Raw genomic sequence first — 23,193 nt, forward strand, 5'->3', positions numbered from 1 at the left:
CAATTAGACCAAATGCTTTCTAAAAAAAAATAAAATAATTAAAAAAATAACGAAAGGGCCCAACTGGCTGATGCAAACTGACCCCAGACTGTGACAACCGCGCTGCTTTGTGCCAAGGAAGACCTGCCCCAGGGACAACAGATGTCCTGGGTCCTTCAAGGCGCCCTGGGAAGGTGCCAGACAGGGGCAGCCCCAGAGAGCCCAGCGATGCTCATAGCAGAACCTATGTGATTTGCTGGAAAAAAAGACCCCATGTGTGCCAAAAAGGGACAACCCCTGAACTAGGGGAGCTGGGGTGGGCTGCTCCAGCATCCCGTGCCTGCAGCCCTGGCGTGGTGGGAGGGAGAGCTGGGAGCAGACATTATCCCCGCGCCGGAGGAATGCTTTGCAGTTATGTCCCCTTTCACCAAAATAATCCGAGCGCTCGGGTACCGGCCAAACCACAGGAGAATTACAGCCAAGAAAGCCTCTCGCAGTAGTAGGGAAATAGCAGACCCTTTAACTGTTTTTCCAGATCAGCACAATTACAGTTTTAAATCCACCGAGCAGATTTTTCTCTCTTCTCCCTCCTCCTTTTCCCTTTGGCCGCGTTCAGACTGGAAACGTCATGTCTGTGCCTGGGAGCAGCCATGGGGATGGGGAGGGGGACTTGGGGCTGCCTCCGCTCTCCAGGCACCCTTGAAAGGGAGGATTGGCCCTGGGGTGCTTGCAAGGATGAGCTCTTGCTGATGGTGGTGGGGAGAAGGGGGGTTCAAGGTGGTCAAACCCTGCACCGAGGCTTCACAGCACCCCTTGGCCGCCAAGTGGGGTCAGGACAGCACGAGACACGACTCAGGAGGCAAAGAGCAGCTAGAGAGCACCCAGCACCCCAAACGCTTTCCCCTGAAGCCCATCCAGTTGCCAGCATGGCCAGGGACCCACTCCCCAGCCATAGAATCATAGAATGGTTGGGGTTGGAAGGGACCTTAAAGATCATCTAGTTCCAACCCCCCCCCTCTCCAGCCATGCCCCCTTGCCAGCAGCACCAGCGAAGCCCTGGCCCCAGCCAGCCCGGGAATGCTATATTTATTATTTTTATGGCTTCTGAAGCCTAATGGATGTTTATTCCCAGGGCTTTCCTTCCACAGCCAGTTCATCTCAAGCTTCATTTTTTGCATAGCTGGAAACCTTCACTCCACAGACACCAGCCGGCGCGGGGCAGCAGTCCCGGCACTCGCTGCGTGGAGCATCACGGCTGCTGCCGGCTGCCCCACGGAGGCACAATAACTCCCCCCGGCTCCTTTCCCTCTCCAGTTCTGTACTGGGGTGTCTGGTGGCAATGGAAGGCTGAGGGTGAGGTTGGTGTGTCCTCCTGTGCACATGTGGGAGGAGGGAATGGGTCCTTTTGTCCTTCCTTACAGAGTGATGCAGCTCCTGCTCCTGGGTGATGGGCAGCAATCAGGAAAAGCAATTGGGAGAGGGGAGATGAAAGATGAAGGGAACGTTTTCCCCTTTTTTTTTTCCCCCTGATTTTTGACCTCTAAGAATATCTTCTCCCCAAACTCAAGGCAATTCCAGGTTGTGTTTGCCACAAACATCCACGTGCAGCATGAGGAGAGTGCACATGGGGATGGGAGCTCCTGTGTTTGAGGGACATATGTCCCATGCTTATTTGTGGAAACTCTTTTCACGTTTGACAGATGTATTTTGTCTGAATAAATGCATCCACTGCAACAAACATGCCTGAACTCACACGATTCATACCTTAAATAACCCCAAAATGACATGGACCAAAGTACAACGTGGGCAGAGGAACAGCTCCAAGCCAAGCCACCCCTTCGGGTCACCACCACGACCATCTCTGCCATTATGACAACTCCCTCTCCTTCTACCAAACCTCCTGCCAGGCCACTTTACCCCAAACACAGCAGCACAGGGAGCTCCCATGTCCCCCAGATTTCACCCAAGACACCCAGCCCTGGGGATGCGCAGATCCCACAACACCAGGCACTGGGATCACTGCCTGACTGCTGCTGTACGCAGCTACGTTGCATGGTAGGATGAGTTTCAGTAGCCTGTAGTAATTTTTTCCATCCTCATGCTTGGAGGAGGCACCTCCAGCTTAATGAAAAAGGGAGAGAAAGTGTTGAGAGAGGGGGTTGAAAGCTACTCACTGCTTGGGAAGACGGCGAGCAGAGAAAAGCTCATCAGTTTGTGGGGTGGCTTTCGAGCAGTATATATCCAAGTGGTATTTTTCCCCCTGGAGTTTAATAATCCGAATTCTTTCCTCCCAGATTTTCCACTATCAGGGCTGCAATTACAGCCCCCACGTGCAAATGATCTGCCTCCTTCCCCAAAAGGTTAGAAAAAGGGAAATAGTCACCACTGAAAATATACCTACAGAATATTATATATAAGTTTGTGTATACACACACACACATAGATGCATGTATAAAAATTTATATATATATGTATGTAAAAAAGCTGCTTTGAAACCCTCCAAAAACCATCCACGCTAGCCAAAAGCAGCATTAAAAGACCCAGACTGAAGGATAGGTGCCAAAGTCCTCAGATTGCACGTTTGGTATTTGGCAGCCGGGTCTCTGCGCCTTGTTATAACCATCGCCCCGATACGAACCACGCGTCTGAGATAACTATTTAGCTCCTCTGAGCTCTTCTGCCTTTCAGTGGATCTTGTTGAACTCCTTGGGTATGACATTGAAGGATGCTCGTCTGGCTTCTGCCTTCACCAGCAACTGGGGTTTCATCTTAGCATCTCACAGAATCAATGAGGTTGGAAGAGCCCTCTGGGCTCATCGAGTCCAACCATTGCCCTGACACCACCATGGCAACTAGACCAGGGCACTAAGGGCCATGTCCAGGCTTTTCTTAAACCCCTCCAGAGATGGTGACTCCACCACCTCCCTGGGCAGCCCCTTCCAATGGCTGATGACCCTTTCTGAGAAGAAATGCTTCCTAATGTCCAACCTGAACCTCTCCTGGCCAAGCTTGAATCTTCGTTTCTTCTGCCTCCTGCCAGCTCCTGGGGCCGGCCAAGGCTCGGCACAATTATTATCCTGCTCTTTCTGTACGTCCTTGGTTTATACTATAGATGTTTTCTTTGTTCAGTCATTTATCCTTTAACCAGAGTGAGTCATGGTGGCTTCATTTTTTAACTGTGTACACATATTTAATAGACATTTTATACTACATAATTGCATGTTCAGATACACGCTGTACTGAGGTACATACGTACACTCATTCTGTGCGGAGAACATTCATTTTTTTCACGCAGAGGAACCAACAAAGGAGAAACCTACGGCTGTGTCCTGCCTGATGTTGGCAGGAGAGATGCGAGAAGAGCCAAAACAAGCTGGAGCTGGTCTTTGCTCCAGTGTTGTGCTGGGAAAGGAGGCAAAATGGCATCCTGGCCTCTGTTAGGAACAGTGTGGCCAGCTGGGCTAGGGAAGTGATCGTCTCTCTGTACTCGGCACTGCTGAGGCCACACCTTGAATCCTGTGTCCAGTTCTGGGCCCCACACTTCAAGGAAGATGTTGAGGTGTTGGAGCGAGTGCAGAGGAGGGCGACCAAGCTGGTGAAGGGCGTGGAGGGTCTGACCTGCGAGGAACGGCTGAGGGAGCTGGGGGTGTTTAGCCTGGAGAAGAGGAGGCTCAGATGTGACCTTAGTGCAGTCTACAACTACCTGAAGGGAGGTTGTAGCGCAGTGGGAGTCGGCCTCTTCTCCCAGGCAACCAGCGCTAGGACAAGAGGACACAGCCTCAAGCTTGGCCAGGGGAGGGTCAGGTTGGCCATTAGGAAGCATTTCTTCTCAGCAAGGGTCATTAGCCATTGGAAGGGGCTGCCCAGGGAGGTGGTGGAGTCCCCATCTCTGGAGGGGTTTAAGAAAAGCCTGGACATGGCACTTAGTGCCCTGGTCTAGTTGCCATGGTGGTGTCAGGGCAATGGTTGGACTCGATGATCCCAGAGGGCTCTTCTAACCTGATTGATTCTGTGACAATCCTCCCTTCACTGGTCCCCAGGGAAGCCAACCCTTGACCATGCCATCAGTGATAGTGGCAGCTCGAAGGAATGAGGAAAAAACCTAAAACCCCCCAAATGGCACGGGAATTTCCGTCCTTCTGCCAGGGTGCAGCCAGGATCGTGGCTAAAACAGCATCTATAGATACAACTGGGCTGAAAATATTTTAAAAAAATGGGTGTTTTCCACCAATTTCCACAGGGCATCTCTCCGAGTGATCTCACTTTGGGCAGAAACATCCACAGAGCAGCAAAACCAGCTCGTGCAGGCACTGAGCACCCAACGGCTTAGCTGCTGCTGCCATCCCCACCTCGTAGGAAAACCAAACCCCAAGGGGCAGGGGGGATTGCATGGGATCCCTCCTCAATGCCTTGGCTAGGACCCCCTGCAAGATGGGCTACATCCCTGCCCTGCACCTCCTGCCCTGAGGTGGGTGAGGAAGGTCCTTCCTCGCAAGCAGGGCTCAGCTGGGGTCCCAGGAGGTGTTCCCACCACCTGCACCCATGGATGTCACTTGGTCATTTGAGGAGCATGGTGGGACATGAGCACCTTGGAGCAAGGCGCCTGCATGCCATTCGCACCCGGTTATGCTGCTGTCCTCCAAGGGGAGATTTTGGCATGGTTTAGGGTGAAATGAGATAAGGAAAAGGGATATTATCCAGCAGCAAAGGCAGGGAGGAATGTGATGGCAAAGACACTCAATTCCTGCTCCTTATCTGCTTCGGAGAACCACGATCTCTGAACTGTCCTGGGCTCAGCCTTGACCGTGCAGGCACCTCGGCAGAGCCAGAGTCACTTGCAGGGGTCAGCGCAAATACCACCAAGTTTTTGGTGTTTTGGATCCATTCCTGATAGAAAATAATTCACAGCAGATGTCTGTGCAAACAAAGAGCTCGTATGCTCTGCAGCATCATATCAACTGCCCTGGAGAGCCTGGACCCCATCCCACCATCTCACAGACACGCCTGGACCCTACCCAGATGCAGGTGAGGGATGGAGACACCAGGTTGGGCTGAGATTCCCTTAGAAATTAAGCACACGGTGCTGCCCAGATGTGCTCCAGCATCGCACGGAGGGAGATGAGGATGGAAGGCTTCACGCCAAGCAGAGCAACGTCACCCGTTAACGTCAGCCACCCCACCCACGTCTCGAGCAGAGGACGTTGCAGGAATTTGCTTTATTTACTGGAACTACTGGACAGCTGTGTTTATGCCGTGTTCCTCATTGATTCTGAGGATGCTCTGGTACCTGGCACGGACATGCTTCTGGGGAGACTCAGCCTGGTTGCGAGCAGTCTTGAGCTGAAGCAGTGGAAAAGCTCATCCCTGCCATGCAGATGTGAGTCTCTGAACTTCAGAGGGGACACTGGGTGCTCAAATACCTGCTCAGGACCCATCTCTGCGATGGTGCATATGCAGCTTCATGAGCTGTGCCCCACACAGCCCCTTTTCTTCCCAGCCCAACGAGAGCACACGCTCCCATCAGAAAGTTGAACATTATCACAGAATCAATGAGGTTGGAAGAGCCCTCTGGGATCATCGAGTCCAACCATTGCCCTGACACCACCATGGCAACTAGACCGTGGCACTAAGTGCCATGGCCAGTCTTTTCTTAAACCCCTCCAGAGATGGTGACTCCACCACCTCCCTGGGCAGCCCCTTCCAATGGCTAATGACCCTTGCTGAGAAGAAATGCTTCCTAATGTCCAACCTGAACCTCACCAGCTGGCCCTGACCCTGCGTTGATCAGCAGGGACACAGTGAGCAGGGGGGTCTCAGGCTGTGCTGATGGCAGCTGGAGAGACCAAGGTTAAAGCCAAACCTCCCTGCTCCTCCTTGCAGCGAGATGTCAGCTCGGCTTGAGGATGCAGGACAGGGTCTGGCCCCTGCAGCCCCCACCAGCACCAGCAAAGGTCACACAAAGGCAGCACAGGTCTAATTTTTGAATTTCAGGGTGTCCATCTGCATTAATTACATGTTTGCTTACTGCCTTGGCTGTCATCCACCCATGGGGCAGATCATTCAGCACCGCAGTAATTCAGTTGCAGAGAATTTCATGGGCTTTTGAGCTGCCCTCATCGCTGCAGCATCCAGACGTGCTCCTGGAGAGCACCAAGGGTCTCTGCCAACATCTGTGTGGGATCTCCCAGCAGGGATCAGCCCTAGCGAGGAGCAAAACCTGCCACGAAACCCAAAACCTGAGCAAAGCCCATCTGAGTTTCATCTTGCACCCCTGACAGACGCAGGCAGGTCTGAGCGCTTCTGCAGACCACGGCTCCTTCGTGGAAACTATCTAAAACGGGATGGCCTCGACCCAAAACCCAGATGGGTTTTCAGCTAGTGTGGAAGGCTGAGGGGCCCCAGGGAACTGTGAACTTGCCTGGAGCAAAGCCCCACGTGCAGCACCTGCCACTGAGAAGCAGCTGGGCAAGACCCAGAGCACAGCACCCTCCATATACACACACCCCTATCAAACACTGTTATCCCCCACATAAATCTCCTCTCTCTGAAAAGAAGGAGGTTTCTATTCTCTACTTTGCCCAGGCTGGCTTGGGACCAGCATGACCAAGAGCAAATTGCTTTCCCTTGGGGCTGAAGCACTTCCCACCCCAAAGCAGTGGTTGGATGGAGCTGGAGGAGATACCCAGCATTTTGGGTAGGCTGCTTTAGATCCCCTCCTCTTCAGAGCCCGGCGCAGAACTCACCATTTCTTCCCCCCGATGTCATGCTGCTGCACCGTGTAGCCAAAATACGCTTCCTTAGAGCCAGCTATGATTTTGGGCCTCTTGGTGTCGATGTTGAAGGTGTCGCTGAACCCTGGGGAGAGAAAAGAAGGATCCCTTCAGCCAGGGTGCTGAGATGGCAGGAGAAAACACTTTGTTTACTGTGGTCAGAGACTGAACAGGTCACCACAAGAGGCTGTGCTCTCTCCACCCATGGAGATATTCAAACCCCAACTAGACACAGCCCTGGACAACCTGCTCCAGGTCACCCTGCTTAAGCAGGGCTTGGACTAGACGATCTCCAGAGGTGCCTCCAACCTCAACCATCCTGGGAATGCTGCTCCCTCAAAACGCACAACATGCTCCAGGAGGGTCCTAGGCAAGACAGGGGTTGTTTTACCCCATCATAGCAGCTCTGTGGTACAGCATTCCCACACCCAGCCATGATGGAGGGGAGGCTGGGAGACCCAAAGCACACCAGCCCCACCTCACCTGCAGCCTCCCAGCACTCCTCTCTCCAGCACTGAGCTCCCAGGGAGTAGCCAGCCCCAGGGCTGCAGCTTTAAGCAGGTTCAATTAGGGTTTAGTGGCTGCAGCTGCACAAGCCCTGGAGGGCAGCCCCCTTCCCCACCCCACCTGCAAAGGGGCTTCACCTGGCAGGCACCAACATGCTCCTCGGGGCTGCTGAGCTGGCACCCACCACTGCTACCAACACAAAGTGTTTCTGGTTTATGATAAAGGAATAATTATTTTTCCTCTAGGCCACTGTAAGAGTGAATCAGCTGAAGCCCAGGCTGCCCGGCATGGGGAGGGGAGAGGAGAGCACCCTCCTCCTCTTTGACATCTCCTCAAGCCCCCTGTGAGACAACACTTTGCTGCTCCAGCCATGAAGCAGCAGCTGCTCATGGTGAAGATGGCCACCACCACGTTCCCATGCACCCCAGCAAGGACCACAGGCTGGGGGTACATAGGAGACATGTGGTCATGGCAGGTGTGCCCCATCTGGAGCCCATCACCCATCCCAGCCATCCCCATGGGCCACCTCCTGCCGTCCCCGAGGGCTTTGCAGTACCAAAGAGTCAAAGCTGGGGTTCACTTCTCCTGTGCAAGCAAAAAGTGCTGCTGCAGGGTTTGCTAGGGAGAGGTGGCTCTGGAGGGGGATGTCCCCTAGGATGGGTGCTCAGATGCGGATGGGGTGATTTCTGGGCTCAACCCTCTCCCCAGGGCTGCTCTGGAGGATGCCCCTTCCCGCAGGACAGCGGGAGCAGGATCCCTGGCCAGGACACCCCAGCTCCAGGCAGCCTGGGGCTCACAGCCCGCACGGGTCAACCTTCAGGAGCAATTCAGGGAGGAGTGAGGGGCTCATGCACTGCGTTGCCTCTGTTACTAGTGGCTGCAAAACTCTGCAGCCACCCATATCCATGTCCCTTATCCCATGGTCCCTGTCCCATAGCCAGCAGGTCCCTGTCCCATAGCCAGCAGGTATCAGCCCACAATATCCTGGTCTTTATCCAGAGCTACATACGCTTTGGCTCAGGCCAGCGTCATGTTCAAACCCTCCACAGCTACAATTGCTGCACAGCTTCTATGGGGCATTTTTAACTTACGACACTATTTTCCCCACACAGAATCACGGAATCAATGAGGTTGGAAGAGCCCTCTGGGATCATCGAGTCCAACCATTGCCCTGACACCACCATGGCAACTAGACCAGGGCACTAAGGGCCATGGCCAGGCTTTTCTTAAACCCCTCCAGAGATGGTGACTCCACCACGTCCCTGGGCAGCCCCTTCCAATGGCTAATGACCCTTGCTGAGAAGAAATGCTTCCTAATGGCCAACCTGACCCTCCCCTGGCCAAGCTTGAGGCTGTGTCCTCTTGTCCTAGCGCTGGTTGCCTGGGAGAAGAGGCCGACTCCCACTGCACTACAACCTCCCTTCAGGTAGTTGTAGACTGCACTAAGGTCACCTCTGAGCCTCCTCTTCTCCAGGCTAAACACCCCCAGCTCCCTCAGCCGTTCCTCGGAGGTCAGACCCTCCACACGTTTGCTTACGCACAGAGGGGCCTGGGCGTGGGAGATGGTGCTGCAGGGAAGGACACACAATAGCCAGGATATCCCAGCTCTTCATTTGCCTTCGGGCAGAAAGTAGCTGCGGTTGCAAATAAAAGATCCTGGCGTTCCTCTTAAGCAGCAGAAGGATCACGTTTGGTATTTATAGGGTATAAAGGGGTTGTCAATAGGAGAGGCTGGGAATGCCGCTTCCCAGGCAGAGAAATTCAGGCTGGAAAGTGTTTTATAGGTAGGAATGTAGGGATAAACCTGATTTTTTTCCATTATAGGAACAAATCTGCAACATTGGCTCCGTAAGCGGAGAACCGTAGAGTCTCGCCAAGGAGAGCTGAGGTAAAGAGCTTTGAAATCCTACAAAAAGAAATTCTAGAAAGCAAGAGGAAAAAAAAAAAGGAGACGGGGGAGGGGATGAGAGCCAGCATATTTTGTGGTAGATTGACCTTATTTAACATTACAAAACAAATTAAAACCTCCTCTGAGTTAACTGTTACCCAGTGGCTAAACGGAGGCCAGGACCGGCCACCGTGAGGAGTGATGGGCAAGGGGAAGCAGGGAGGTCGTGGGGAGCTGGCACCACCCTGGGGTGTCACATCACTGCCACCCAGGTGGGGTGACAACCTGGACCTGGCTGGAAGAGGAGGGGGGTGTCTTTTGGGGAGGGGTTTTTGCAGTATTTCAAGCAAGGTTCAATTCACAGAATCCCAGAATCAATGAGGTTGGAAGAGCCCTCTGGGCTCATCGAGTCCATCCATTGCCCTGACACCACCATGGCAACTAGACCAGGGCACTAAGGGCCATGTCCAGGCTTTTCTTAAACCCCTCCAGAGATGGTGACTCCACCACCTCCCTGGGCAGCCCCTTCCAATGGCTAATGACCCTTGCTGAGAAGAAATGCTTCCTAATGTCCAACCTGACCCTCCCCTGGCCAAGCTTGAGGCTGTGTCCTCTTGTCCTAGCGCTGGTTGCCTGGGAGAAGAGGCCGACTCCCACTGCGCTACAACCTCCCTTCAGGTAGTTGTAGACTGCACTAAGGTCACCTCTGAGCCTCCTCTTCTCCAGGCTAAACACCCCCAGCTCCCTCTTCCAACCTGGTTGATTGATTCTGTGATTCTGTGATCCTGCTCGCAGCAGGTAGCAGGGACCGGGGGAGGCGATGGGGCTGGAAAAGCAAAATGATCTGGAAGAAAGTTTCCAGGCAATGGATGGCAGAGGGGAGGAATTTCAGCCAGCTGACAGATGTGGGTGCATTCGAGGCAGGAAGACAGGAAAAAAAAATAAGCGGAGAATATTTAAACTGGCTTAAAGTAATGGGAGCTTTTTGTTGTCAAGGAGATTTAGCAACCCGAGGAACCCAGTCTCATTTTCTTGTCAGGACTGACATCACTGTCATAAATAAGTGACCAAAAACCACATGTTTTGCCTGCGATGCTGCCAAGGCAGGAAGCCTCAAAGACCTCCTTTCCGAACCGGAGCTTCTGTTGAGTCCAAACTTTTGATTCTTGTCAGGTCAAATATTGAAAAGAAAAAAAAAAAAAACAAAACACATTTGGGAAACAATACTGAGAATAAAAGCCACCTTTCCTGCCAAAAAGAGTAAAAATAAGTCCTCCCTGTAAGGGAAACCTCCAGGAGGGGCATGCTCTTGGGGCCCCGGCACCCTCCTCCTGCCCGTACCTCTGCCCGTGCCTCCTGCCTGCATCCTTCGGGCAGGCCACAGGATTCACCACCGGCAAAGGGACCCCGTGAAGGTGCCATGGTGCTTGCTGTGATGTCCCAAGGCTGCCTCTGCTGCCCTGAGAGCTCTGGGGCTTTAGCTTGTTGCCTTTGCTCCAAACCTTGACAGTTTAAGGAGACCTGAGCTGGGCTCTGGAGCTGCCAGAAGAATTTTCTGATTTTTTTTTTGACTGTAGGGAAAATGCACTCAATTTTTTTGACTGCATCGTGCAAACCCAGCCTGTTTCACCAGCCTCCAGCACTTTCACAGCTTGGGATGGAGTCTCTGGAGAGAGGCCGAGCCGACACGGGGCAGCAACACGGGTAGGAGAAGCATCTCGAAGGTGGCGGCTGAGTCTGGCCCGTGGGAACCTGTGTCGGGGTCCACATGGGCTCTTCTGCCAAATCCTCCAGGGCAAGGGCATCTTGCCCACTGCTGGGCTGCTGTGGATCCCCAGGGGTGGCACGGGAGGAGATACAGGATTTGGGGGCACTCCGGGTGACCCGAGGAGTAGGGTACGAATGGGACATGAGAAGAGCACGTGCTGCACCAGGCTCTTGCTTTCCCGCAGGGAGGAGGTGGCATCGGATGTTCCTCTGCAGCCCATCTGCCATGCACGTTACCTTTGCTTTTCTTAGGATTGAAATATTTGGCTTAATTAGAAAATGTTTAAGCTTGGTATAAGGTATTTGGGCAAAAACTAGCGGGCCCTGGGAAGGAGCAGAGTGGGCCACGTGTCCCCGTGCTTCCCTCTAGCTTTAATTCCCATCAAGCGCTCTTTGCCAAACGAGATGCTGAAAGCACCAAATTCCTCTCCAGGTCGCTATCTCAAAGCCAGCGTTTGTCATCAGCTGTTAGGAAACAACCCGGGGTTTGGTGGCTGCTGCCGCGGCGCGGGGGGAGAGCCAGGGAATACTGAGGATGAACAGAGGATCAGTCATCGCCGGCTCGTGTCTTGTAACATTCCTGGTTACCCACAAAATCTCTGACAAACAGCCCCGGGGCGTTAACTACACAACTACCTTGTGCTTCCATAATTCCAGCTTTTTTGGCCCCCCAAAAGTCGAGGAGGAGCCGTTTGATGGCCACGTTTTGCAGCCCTAAGGAACGTGTTGCTGGCTCATTTGCGGCGCATTCATTAGTGATAACGGCATCAGGAATAAATAGCAGCAGGTCTCTGATCACCCCTTTCCCAGGGAGATGCCAGGAAAGGGGTAGGTTGTGGGGGCCATGGGGGGGTTGGATTCTCAGGGCCTCATGCACCTTGGGGAGGTTGTTTATCGGACCTTCCCTGGCCAAACCTTGGCCAGCGGATGGACAACTGGTGTGGGGGGGAGGTGGGGTCCCACTCAGCCCCACCTTTGGGGCTGTGCAGGCACCCAAAATTAAGTACCCACCATCAAAGCCTGGACTGGAGGGTCCTTTGGAAACCCACCTGGACAAATCCCCATGGAGCAAGCGCGATGGTTTTACCATTTGTTGACCCTTTAGAGAGGGAAGGAGCCAACTACCTTCTCTGTAAAACCAAACCACCGAAGGAAACCAGATGCGTGGTCTGACACAGGGAAGTTATCGCATCTCAGCGCATCCTCCCTGGATCCTTCTGCCAGTGCAGGGTGCCAGCGGGCAATGGGGCCATCTGCAGCCACCGAAGGTGTTTATTTTATTGAGCCACGGCTCAGCACCCCTTGGCTGGGCTTGCTGGCTTTTGGCCCAGACCCAGCCCTGCTTTCACCGAAGCCTCAGGGAAGAGGAGCTGGCCTGATGTGAAGTTCAGGGACACCTTGGGTTGTCCGCAGGATGGGCTGGCATGGAGGCATGGTGCTGGGGTCCCTGGCCCTGCGAGGTGCCTGCTGGAAGGGAACTGTCTGCCGGGCGCTGGCATCACCTGCCTCCTCCCTTGGCTCCATTGCTGGTGAAAAGGAACAATGAAGCAAGCGCCGGGGACACCGTGGTGGCTCTGGGGACTCCCAGCCCGTGGGAAGACGCAAGAGCGGGGACAGAGCCCGAGCGCAGGAGGTTCCCCTGGGGCCACTGGAGAGAGCGGGGAGGGGGGTTTCCCTTGGGCAAAGCACACGAGGATTTGCTCCAGGACACGGCGAAGGGACCATTCCCAAGGGTGCACGTCCCAACCCGGCACCCTCAGCTCAGCCCGGGTCCCACACACCACACAAACTTGCTTCTAGTCCTGGTGGCACAATGATAGCCCTCAGCAAAATACATCAACCGGTAGCCACAAGGCACCCTGGTCTGGAGACCACCATGGAGCGCTGGAAGCATTAACCCTTCTCGCCGGCACATGGCTCACGTCTGCTGCAGCACCACACCGCTCCAGGAGCAGACGGGAACCCCTCTTTGAGGGGAGCTCACCCCACGGACCCGGTCACCCACGTAAGCAGGGCCGGGGCTGTGCCGCGGTCCCCGTGGCCCCGGCAGCTCCACGCAGGCAGCCCCGCGCCCCGCCGCCATGCGAGGCACACACATATGGTCCCTATTAAGCAAAGAAAGGCAGCTCCGCTGCGGCTCGCTGTAAAGGATCGAGCGACGGCGCGATTGGGAAGGGGAACAAAATAAAAGTAGTTAAAAAAAACCCAAACAAAACCTGGCGTGCTTCTCCCTCGGGATGTTTAGCAAGGGGGCTGGTGGGGAGGCGTGAGCCGGCTCCTGGAAGCGGGGAGAAGCTCTTTTTTCCCCCTTGCAGCCCGGAGCGGTCCCAGCCTGGCTGCTGGGAGCCTGGGCCAGATGGAACTGCAGCAAAACCGACCGCTGCCGGGACCTTCTTTCTGCACGAAGCGAGCCCGAGCGCGCCGGCGAGAAGCATAAACCCCCCCGTCCCACCCCAGCCCTCCCCAGGGCTCGTCCCGCACGCACGGAGCCGGATGGGGAAGCTGCAGGCTCACCCCCCAAACCCAAACCCTTGCCTAAAGCCTCTCTCAACTTATTTAACCCCAAGAAATCCCTTTTGCGCAGCCCCCTCGTGTGCAACGGGACAAGCCACCTGTGGGGCACAGAAGCTAACTCTAGATAAAAGGGTCTGGCTTTATTTTTGGGGGGCTTTTTTCCCCCCCCGCCATCTGATGCTTCACAAAACCACTCACTAATCCCCCTCCAGCTGCAGCCCAGCCGAGCAGGGGGGCTCAGAGGATGTCGCTCTGCCCGCTCCTCCCTGGGAGCCCATCAAAGCTCTCCATCCCTTTCAACTCCCCTTCACCCGCCTCGAAGGCGCCCACCTCGCTCCCTCCCTCCTGCTCCTGGGAAGACTTTCCCAACAGCTTTATTAACCCTGGGCTTGCTCCAGCACCTTTCCCAAACAAGCAAAAAATTTATTCCCAGTTGCTTTCCCGTTGCGTGGGGAATCGGGGTGGGCGCAGGAGGGGGAGCGGGCGCTTACCGGGCAGGAGGCAGAGGGAGCAGGCGAGGAGCATCCCGCTGGGGAGGTCCATGGGAGCTGCCCTGCTCCCCGGCCCCGAGCATCGGCGGGAGGCAGCCAGCCAGACTGGTAGCCTCGCTCGCAGAGCCCTTTCCTTATCCCCAGCCTTCTCCGGCTCCCTGACAGAAGGAGAGCATTGGGAGGGAGTGGGAGGGACGAGCGAAACTTGTAGGAGGTACAGCAGGAGAGGACGGGAGAGGGGACAGCCTTCACGCGGCCACGGCACCCTTTAGGGATCGGCTTCCCAGCAGGGCCGTGCTGGCCGGGAACTTCAACCCCATGGCAGCGCTCTGGTCATCTCCCTGTGGCACCCCACTGGGGTCCCCTGGGGACCCCTCACCCCACTGGGGGCTTGATGATGGAAAGTCTGCACAGGGTCACTGATGGTTGTGGGGTGCCACCTCTCCTGGGTGCCACCTCCAGCCACCTCCACTTGGATGCCACCTCCAGCCACCTCCACTTGGGTGCCACCTCTGCTGGGTGCCACCTCCAGCCACCTTCACTTGGGTGACACCTCCATTCAAGTGCCAACTCTGCTTGGGTGCCTCCTCCATTCAGGTGTCACCTCCATTCAGGTGTCACCTCCATTCAGGTGTCACCTCTGCCTGGGCACTACCTGCACTCAGATGCCACCTAGTCTTGGGTGCTACGTGTGCTCAGATGCCACCTTCAGCTGGGTACCACCTTGGCTCAGGTGCCATCTCCAGCTGAGTACCACCTTGGACCAGATGCCACCTCCTGCTGGGTACCACCTCAGCTCAGATGCCACCTCCAGCTGGGTACCACTTCTGCTCAGGTGCCACCTCCAGCTGGGTACCACCTCTGCTCGGGTGCCACCTCCAGCTGGGTACCACCTCGGCTCGGGTGCCACCTTCGCCCAGATGCCACCCCTGGAGTGGAGGATAGTGGGGCTGGCGCCCATGGCACTGAGGTGGCTGCTGTGATGCTGCAGGGCACCATGCAGCACTGGGGCACCCGGTCGCACCAGTTACTTTCCCCAGCACCTACCCAGGCGTGAGCACATCCCCACTGGCACTGGCACCTAGGAGAGCCCGGCTGGGAAGCAAACAGCAAAGGAGCAGAAGGAACGCTCCTAACAAGTGTTTCCTTCCCCTCTCCCAGGGTTGTCCTCGGGCATGGTGGGGTGCTCCTGCTGCACACAGCTCTCTCCCAGTGTCCTCCCAACAGCCACCACTGTCATTTAGGGCCCCATCACCTCTGGTCTGGACTAAGGAGCCCAAAACACCCAAAGCACAGCAGCATCCCCAGGGTGGGATTTTCTCCCTCCATCCTCTTCCTCCCTGGGCTGGGGAACACATTTTGGAAGAGGCACCCAGGAGGCAGCTCCAGGAGGAGCTCAGCTCCGACTGCAGCAAGGGTTTGGGGCTGGGACACAGCCCCGAGCACCTCTGGACCAGACCTTGCAACCCAGCTGGGGCTGCTCCACTGGGGAGGAAGGGCTGGCCACCGCCTTGCTTCCACTTTTCTGAGCAGAAAAGACAAATCCACTCTTTGGTTTGTTTTCAGACAGTAGATGTGACCCTGGAGGTCCTTCCCTACCCGCCCTCCAGCCCAAGCCCTCTTTGCTGATGGGCGCATCTCCATGTGCAGTCACTACTTGCAGCAGTCGAGCTCCACAAGACTGATCTTGCAGCCAGGAGAAAAGCCAAGCCAGGGCCGTCTGCCCACTGCAGCCACCGCTGCCATGCCAGCTCTCCTCCCCTCAAAGCTGAAGAGCAAACGAAAGTCCTTGATGGGGTTTTTGTCCCTCTTCCCACCCAGCCAAGAGCGAAGATCTTTTGAGATGGGTCCAAACGCCAACATCTCTGTCTACCGAGTGTCTGTCAGGCAGTTTGGGGTCTGTGGGAGGGAGATAAGCTCTGCTAGAGACACTCCTGGATGAAACGGTGTCTGAGAGATCCAGTTTCTTTTCATGCTCCCCTGAAAATATATGTTTGGGGTCTGCAGGCAGGAGAGGACACATGGCTGGAACGGAGATCAAAGCAGCAGTAGGATCCAAAACAGCACAGGGACATGGATCACAGAATCCCAGAATCCCAGAATCAATGAGGTTGGAAGAGCCCTCTGGGATCATCGAGTCCAACCATTGCGCTGACACCACCAAGGCAACTAGACCAGGGCACTAAGTGCCACGTCCAGGCTTTTCTTAAACCGCTCCAGAGACGGTGACTCCACCACCTCCCTGGGCAGCCCCGGTTTTTCCCCTATATAACTGAAGGAAAAAGCAGAATTTCAGGCGACAGCAACAGCTGGAGGGAACAAAACACATTTCTGGCTTGGTGAAAGTTAAAAAAGAGTTTTTAGGGAATAAAAGGAAATATTAAAAAGCTTGGGCAGGAAGCACAGATGAGACTTAAAACAGAATCACCAGCGCACAGAGGGAGGGATCCCTGAGAAGTGGATGCTCTGAGCAGAAGTCGCAGCCTCGCTGCTCCTGCTCCCAGGGCAGGGCCGCAGACAGGGCACACGAGGGGAGATCCCTCGCTGGGAGCTAAACTCTCCCATGCAGTTGGAAACCGAGCCAGTTTTTCATGGAAAAAAGTAAAATTACAAAAGGCCTGTATAAACTTGAAATTTGCATCTTGATGCAGTTTTCAGAGAGGTTGTTCTGGGGCCCCCAACAGCAGAAGGACACGGAGCTGTTGGAGCGAGTCCAGAGGAGGCCACGGAGATGCTCCGAGGGCTGGAGCCCCTCTGCTCTGGAGACAGGCTGAGAGAGCTGGGGCTGTTCAGCCTGGAGAAGAGAAGGCTCCGGGGAGACCTTCTAGCACCTTCCAGTGCCTGAAGGGGCTACAGGAAAGCGGGAGAGGGACTTTTGACAAGGGCATGGAGTGACAGGATGAGGGGGAACAGTTTTAAACTGCAAGAGGGGAGATTGAGATGAGATATTGGGAAGAAATTCTTTGCTGTGAGGGTGGTGAGACCCTGGCCCAGGTTGCCCAGAGAAGCAGTGGCTGCCCCCTTCCATGGCAGTGCTCAAGGCCACGTTGGATGGGGCTTGGAGCAACCTGGTCTGGTGGAAGGTGTCCCTGCCCGTGGCAGGGGGGTGGGACTGGATGATCTTTAAGGTCCCTCCCAACCCAAACCAGTCTGTGATTCTGTGATCCCCCTCAGACATCTTAATGCGACCGAGCCTCTTCGCATGAGCGAGAAATGCCAAGAGTTCAAAGGAGAAGAGCTGTGCTGTGATAATATTGATGTAATGCTTCCAAAATGTAAACAGCTGGCGGTGGAAGTCATGGATGGGAAAACAAAAACCAAGGAAATAATAGTATTTTAACCTCTTGCAAAGAGTTGTTACGGGGACATGCCATGATATCCAGTAAAAACCTCAGCAGCAGGGCTCCTCAGTGTCTAAAAAGCCAACAGAAGATAATTTTCATGTATTCATCAGACGATATTAGTCCTGTCAAAAAAAAAAAGCTGGGTGTATATCAAAAGCTGCCTTCCTGCTTCATTTTTGGATCCTGTGCCCTGCCACAGGCTGCAACACAAACTCCATCAGCTGAAGGAGGGGTGTTTTTTTTTTTAATTTAATTTTATTTTCCCTGTCTCCCAGCTGCTGACCGTGATGAACGCAGCAGCGAGGGGAAGGGTTTCACACGTGAGCATCGTGGGGGACAAGGAACTGACACACCCCGACCATCTCCAATAGAGACGGGTGCTGCTGCAAACAAACAGCCGGTCCCTGCACAAACCCTTGGAAGGGCGGTAGGAAAAGATTTGCTGCGAGCTCTGCCTGGCTCTCAGCGAGCCCCTGGGATTGGGTTTCTTTATTTGGGGTTTTGCTGTGGCGGTAGGGGGGTGCTCAGCACCAGGATGCTGCACTTTGCTGGTGCTCGCAGGGTCCATCCTGAACATTAATTGTGCATCCCACCGTGCTGCAAAACCAACCCAGTGAGAGCGGCATCGAGCCCTCAGGGCTCTCTGGCAGCCAGGAATAAGTTGGTGGAGAAAGTGAGACATGAACCAGTTTTCTCCTGAAAACAGAGCAAAACAACAGCTTTCGGTGGGGAAGGGCAGCCCTCAAGCTTCCCACCCCCAAAAAAGCTGGCTCCCAAGAAAATTTCTGCTCGTGGCTCAGATGCCAGAAGTTTGTGACCAAAAAACCCTCATATTTTCTCTGCAAGCCTGACAGTTTCCAAGAGAAGTGTCAAGGTGCAAACTAAGGCTTGTGCACGTCCGAGATCATCCATGCTCTGCAGCTAAACACCGCTGGGTTGAACCACCCCATCCCTTCAGCAGGAGCAAAACCTGGGAGCTGAGCTCTGCACCTGAGCCCCCCGCAAGGTTTTTACCTTCGTGACCATCAACATTTTCTGCACGTGCCAGCACAAGTCAGTAAAAAGCAAGGAGAGAGCAGGCAGGGGCCGTTTCAACCCAGGCAGCAAGTTCATCTGGCTGCAGATCTGCTCAGGGAATTACACAAGCCGTTCCCAAAGGGAAGATCTCGTGTCTTCCCCAAATTAACATCCTTGGATGGGCTTCTTATAAAATCTGGATAAGAAGGATACTGCACTGACCGTGCCCTTGCAGCCTGCGTGAAGGATGACCCCAAGCTGCACGGCCGAACCAGACAAGCCTTCGTGCACCTCTTCAAGAGAAAAACCTATGAGTATCTTGGCACTTAGTGCCATAGTCTAGTTGCCATGGTGGTGTCAGGGCAATGGTTGGACTCGATGAGCCCAGAGGGCTCTTCCAACCTCATTGATTCTGGGATTTTTAACTTTCACCCACACGTCCAAGTCCCAGCTCAAGCTCTCACCCCAACACCTCCAGAGCTGAAAGCAAACCCTACACAAGCTCATGCTATCAACTCACCGGCTGGCTGACCTTCCTCCCCTACATTTTGAAGTCACCCCAGCAATTCACTGTAGGTTTTCCCACATGTGGTCATTTTTTTCCCCAAAATTCAGCCTTTCCTCGTGGCAGATGCCTCCTTGCGCCTGACCTTTCCGAGGGTGTCATGTATTGGATGCTGTTGCTTCTGGAGTTTGGGAAGAACTAAACTAGGATACAAGGAATGTAAACAGAGGCCAGGAATGAAAACAAAATCCCTAATTCACTCATATAAACAGAGGTTGGGCCGACGGTGCTGTGCGGGGCTTTAGTTGTGAGCTGCCCCGGGGTGAGGGTGCTGCAGAGGGTCTGGGATGCACCCATGGTGCTTCTCCCAAAGTTTCAGGGGAAGGATGGGTGCAGGCTGGGTGCTCAGGTTACACATATCAGCCAGCTCAGGAGCACCAAATGCTGCCCAGCACCTGGGTCTGGGGTCAGGATTACACCCGCAAGCAGCTCTGGCGTGGCAGGAAGGGAAAACACATCACCCCTTACCCACGGCATAAGGGCAGCACAAAGCTGGACCACCAGCGGCTCCCCGGGGTGGGCACAGTTGGGTTTGAGTGGATTTGTCACGGATTTGTCACCTTTGGGTGACGGGGAGCAGCTCAAAGCCGTGTGCCGAGGGTGAGCAGGGGCCAGCAGAGCACGTGGTGCCATCACGCCTGGCCGTCACACAGCCCCGCTGAGCTCAGAGCTCTGGAGAGTTGGTTGTCCAAAACAAACGCTGATGTAAACAGAAAGCCAGCCTCTCCTGGAGACCGTCAGCGGCGTGTGAGGCCAGGAAACGTTACGTCTCTGCAGAGCACAAGACTGGGAAGGAGGGCGAGAGCCTCCCCTGCCCTGCCAGCTCAGCACCCGGGGGAGCGACCCCATTTCCCACTTTGGGATGCTCCAGGGCTATTTCTGTGCCCCAGGGTCACCCTACCTCAAGGGCAAGGGCAATGTCTCAGCTGGGATCACCCTAGGTACAGCCAGCTGCAGGGGAGGGGAGGGTGACCGGAGCCTGGGAAAGGAGGGGAAGATGCTGAGCCAGGACCCAGGGCACCCGTGGAGGTGTTGGAAAATCCTGAGTTACGCTACAAGACCGATGTTCAACATCTGCCTCCCTGATGGAGCAGCTTGGGGTTCCTGCCCTCAGCATCCCACACAGGCTGTGGGGTCCCTGTGCTCACCATCCCAGGCAGGCACAGACCCCCCTGAGACCCCCACCCACCCGGTTCTCCAGGGAAACTAAGGAGGAGGCACCCCAAGCAACACTCAACTCCAGAATCACAGAATCAATCAATGAGGTTGGAAGAGCCCTCTGGGCTCATCGAGTCCAACCATTGCCCTGACACCACCATGGCAACTAGACCAGGGCACTAAGGGCCATGTCCAGGCTTTTCTTAAACCCCTCCAGAGATGGGGACTCCACCACCTCCCTGGGCAGCCCCTTCCAATGGCTAATGACCCTTGCTGAGAAGAAATGCTTCCTAATGTCCAACCTGACCCTCCCCTGGCCAAGCTTGAGGCTGTGTCCTCTTGTCCTGTCGCTGGTTGCCTGGGAGAGGAGGCCGACTCCCACTTCACTACAACCTCCCTTCAGGTAGTTGTAGACTGCACTAAGGTCACCTCTGAGCCTCCTCTTCTCCAGGCTAAACACCCCCAGCTCCCTCAGCCGTTCCTCGGAGGTCAGACCCTCCAGACCCTCCACCAGCTTGGTCGCCCTCCTCTGCACTCGCTCCAACAACATCAGGGGATCAAATATACACTGACCCAAGAGAAACTCCTCCGGTGAGGTGGTGCTGTAGACTCATTGGCTTTTTTTTTTTTGTCTAAAAAAGAGGAAAGTAATTTAACCTCCAGAAAACAGAGACTTGGCACCCCCACCGTGTTTGGAAGAACTTTGGCCCTTAGCTCCCAGCACTCAATTAGCATAAGCCGTATTTATTAGCCCTTGCCAGAACGCTCCTCTCCTCTCCTTCCGTGCCACCAAGCTCATGCTGGGGCCAGGGCTTGCCGGGGCTCGGGGGTGCTGAGCTGAGGTAGGCAGCAAACGATATATTTTTTGTAAAAAATCTATACACAAAATTCAATAGCTGAGACATTCCTTGCCGGGTGTTTCTTGCTGTCTTGGCAATCGGCACCCAGCTCTCAACATCCACCTCCCAACAGACGACTTTACACTCCAGGAGCCACCAAAGCCCCTCGCAAAGAGCCACCGGAGCCCCAGGACCTGGTGGCGAGGGCAGGGAGCTGGGAGAGACGGGGGGACCGTGGGGTAGGGAAGTGGTTTCAGGGACGGGGTCCCCCCTAGATTTAGGGTCACTCCTCTCCCAGCTGCACCCCGGAGCCGAGGCTCCCCAGGTGTCTGGCACTGCCGCCGTGACTTCACGGTTCAAGCAGCTTTCCCAACGCCGTATTTACAGCCCGCTAACCCTAAAAGCGGCCTTTGCTACGGAGGAATTTCTTTGTTTACTTAGCCAGCATTATTTTTTTTCCTATTTATTTAGTCTCTCCCCGTTTATTTCTTACTCTGAATGAAGAAACATCCACCCTGCCCGGATAATGAATTATTAGGATGAATCCCCTGGGGCAGAGCTTGTGCTGAGTAACTGCGGTCCGAATTCCCCGCCTGACCTGTGGCACACGCTGTCTGGATGGGTTCCCAGGTACCACAGCTCGGATCCTCTTCCACACATACAAAAAAAATAATATAGTTGGGTTTTTTCCCCCCTATAAAAAGGCTTGAGTGTCCATGCCCTGTGCACCCCCAGTGCATCACCCCAGAGAGGCCCTGGGAAAGCTCTTGCATCCCAAGCACTTAACCCCCCTCTCAAACCCAGAAAAAGAAATTAAATATCTCACCAAAACAGATTTTTTTCCCCTGGGAAATTTTCCATTGCAGAAAAAAAAAAAAGACCCTCTTACGTAACTATTCTGAACTATCTATTACAAATATTATTTTATCTGCTGTTATTCACAGCTGCAGGTTTCTGCTACCTCCATTTGCCCACGTGTAGCGATTCCTCCCTGTCTGGAGGCTATTGCTGTACGATATGAATTGTCCTTGGGGTTTTGGTTTTTTTTTTTTTTCCAGTTTAATTCTACCGAAGTAACACACGCAGCTAAGCCCTAAATACAAATGGTAAAGCCATTTAAACCTGGGTTTGTCAGAGAAGATGCCAAACTGGCTGTGTGCAGTTGGCAGCCCGTAAAAATCACAACATCAGAGGAGAGCTTGATTAATACGCTGCCGAAGCTCCTGGAGGGGAAAATATGCGACAGTAAAAGTAACTCTGGGCACAAAATCTTTTGCAAAGGAGGAAAAAAAAAATAAAAGGCTTTTTGAACCTGCTTTACTCCCTGTTGGTGGGGACAGAGCCCTGGGAGCATCACCCGGGCAGCTCCTGCAGAGCTTGGTGGTTTTGCTGAACGTGCTTCAGGGTAGGTTAAGGAAAGGGATGTGGATTTTTACACCGAGACCAAAATGTGGTTTCTCTTTCTTAAAGGAAAGCAAGGGAACAGCCTCTCTTAGTGCAAGCTTTGAGGGGATTCAAAACTTTCAGAAAATGGAAATGCAAATTTGGCCTGAAATCTGGTTGAGGCTTGAGATCGTCACAGCACGAGTCCCACCAGCTCCTCCCCGCTGCTCCCCTCCACGCTGGCTTCAAACCCACCCTCCAGACCAGCAGGTTGAAAGAGTGACCCCACTCACAGAATCACAGAATCAGTGAGGTTGGAAGAGCTCTCTGGGATCATCGAGTCCAACCATTGCCCTGACACCACCATGGCAACTAGACCAGGGCACTAAGGGCCATGTCCAGGCTTTTCTTAAACCCCTCCAGAGATGGTGACTCCACCACCTCCCTGGGCAGCCCCTTCCAATGGCTAATGACCCCTTCTGAGAAGAAATGCTTCCTAATGCTTCCTTCCTCGCATGGCTTCTGTTGGGAATTTGTGCTCCTCTCGATGCAGGTCAGGAATTGAATATTTTTGGTCATTTCTCCAGAACAGTCCGCTGCAGAAAATAAGCACGTTACCCACTCCAAGACACGACAGGGTTACTATAACAAGCCTTCAGACTTTCACAAAACACTTCTTCCAAGCAGCTCAAACGCCTTTCCAAACCAGAAATGCCATCAGGCAGCAAAATTGGATCCCCAGCTCCCCATTCACCTGCCTCCAAGGGCACTCAGCGCTGGCACTTTCTAGACAGCCCTCTAAAAAAAGGAAGGACGAGCCATTTTTAGACTCTGGAGACAGATTTAACACATTCCAGGCATCTGGAGAGTGCTCTGCTTTGCTGTCCATGCTCTGGCAAGGCCATTACTGGCTGAGTGCCCCTGCAGACAATGAGCACTGTGGTCCCCTGCCTTGCCAACACCACTGCCCA

The 23,193-nt window shown here is 54.3% G+C and overlaps 1 protein-coding gene across 1 annotated transcript in view; it reads right to left on the reverse strand.

Moving 5' to 3' along the window:
* Positions 1-14,044, reverse strand: part of ITGA11 (integrin subunit alpha 11) — a 49,902-nt gene extending 35,858 nt beyond the window's left edge. Inside the window, exons 1-2 of the mRNA XM_068410148.1 lie at positions 13,917-14,044; positions 6,723-6,834 (exon numbers count right to left, since the gene is read on the reverse strand). Of these exons, the coding sequence (XP_068266249.1) occupies positions 6,723-6,834; positions 13,917-13,968 (164 nt within the window). The 5' untranslated portion in view covers positions 13,969-14,044. The remainder of the gene's footprint in view (positions 1-6,722; positions 6,835-13,916) is intronic.
* Between the last annotated feature and the right edge of the window lie 9,149 nt (positions 14,045-23,193).

This window comes from Nyctibius grandis, chromosome 11 (assembly GCF_013368605.1).
Source record: "Nyctibius grandis isolate bNycGra1 chromosome 11, bNycGra1.pri, whole genome shotgun sequence".
NCBI classification, from domain to species: domain Eukaryota; kingdom Metazoa; phylum Chordata; class Aves; order Nyctibiiformes; family Nyctibiidae; genus Nyctibius; species Nyctibius grandis.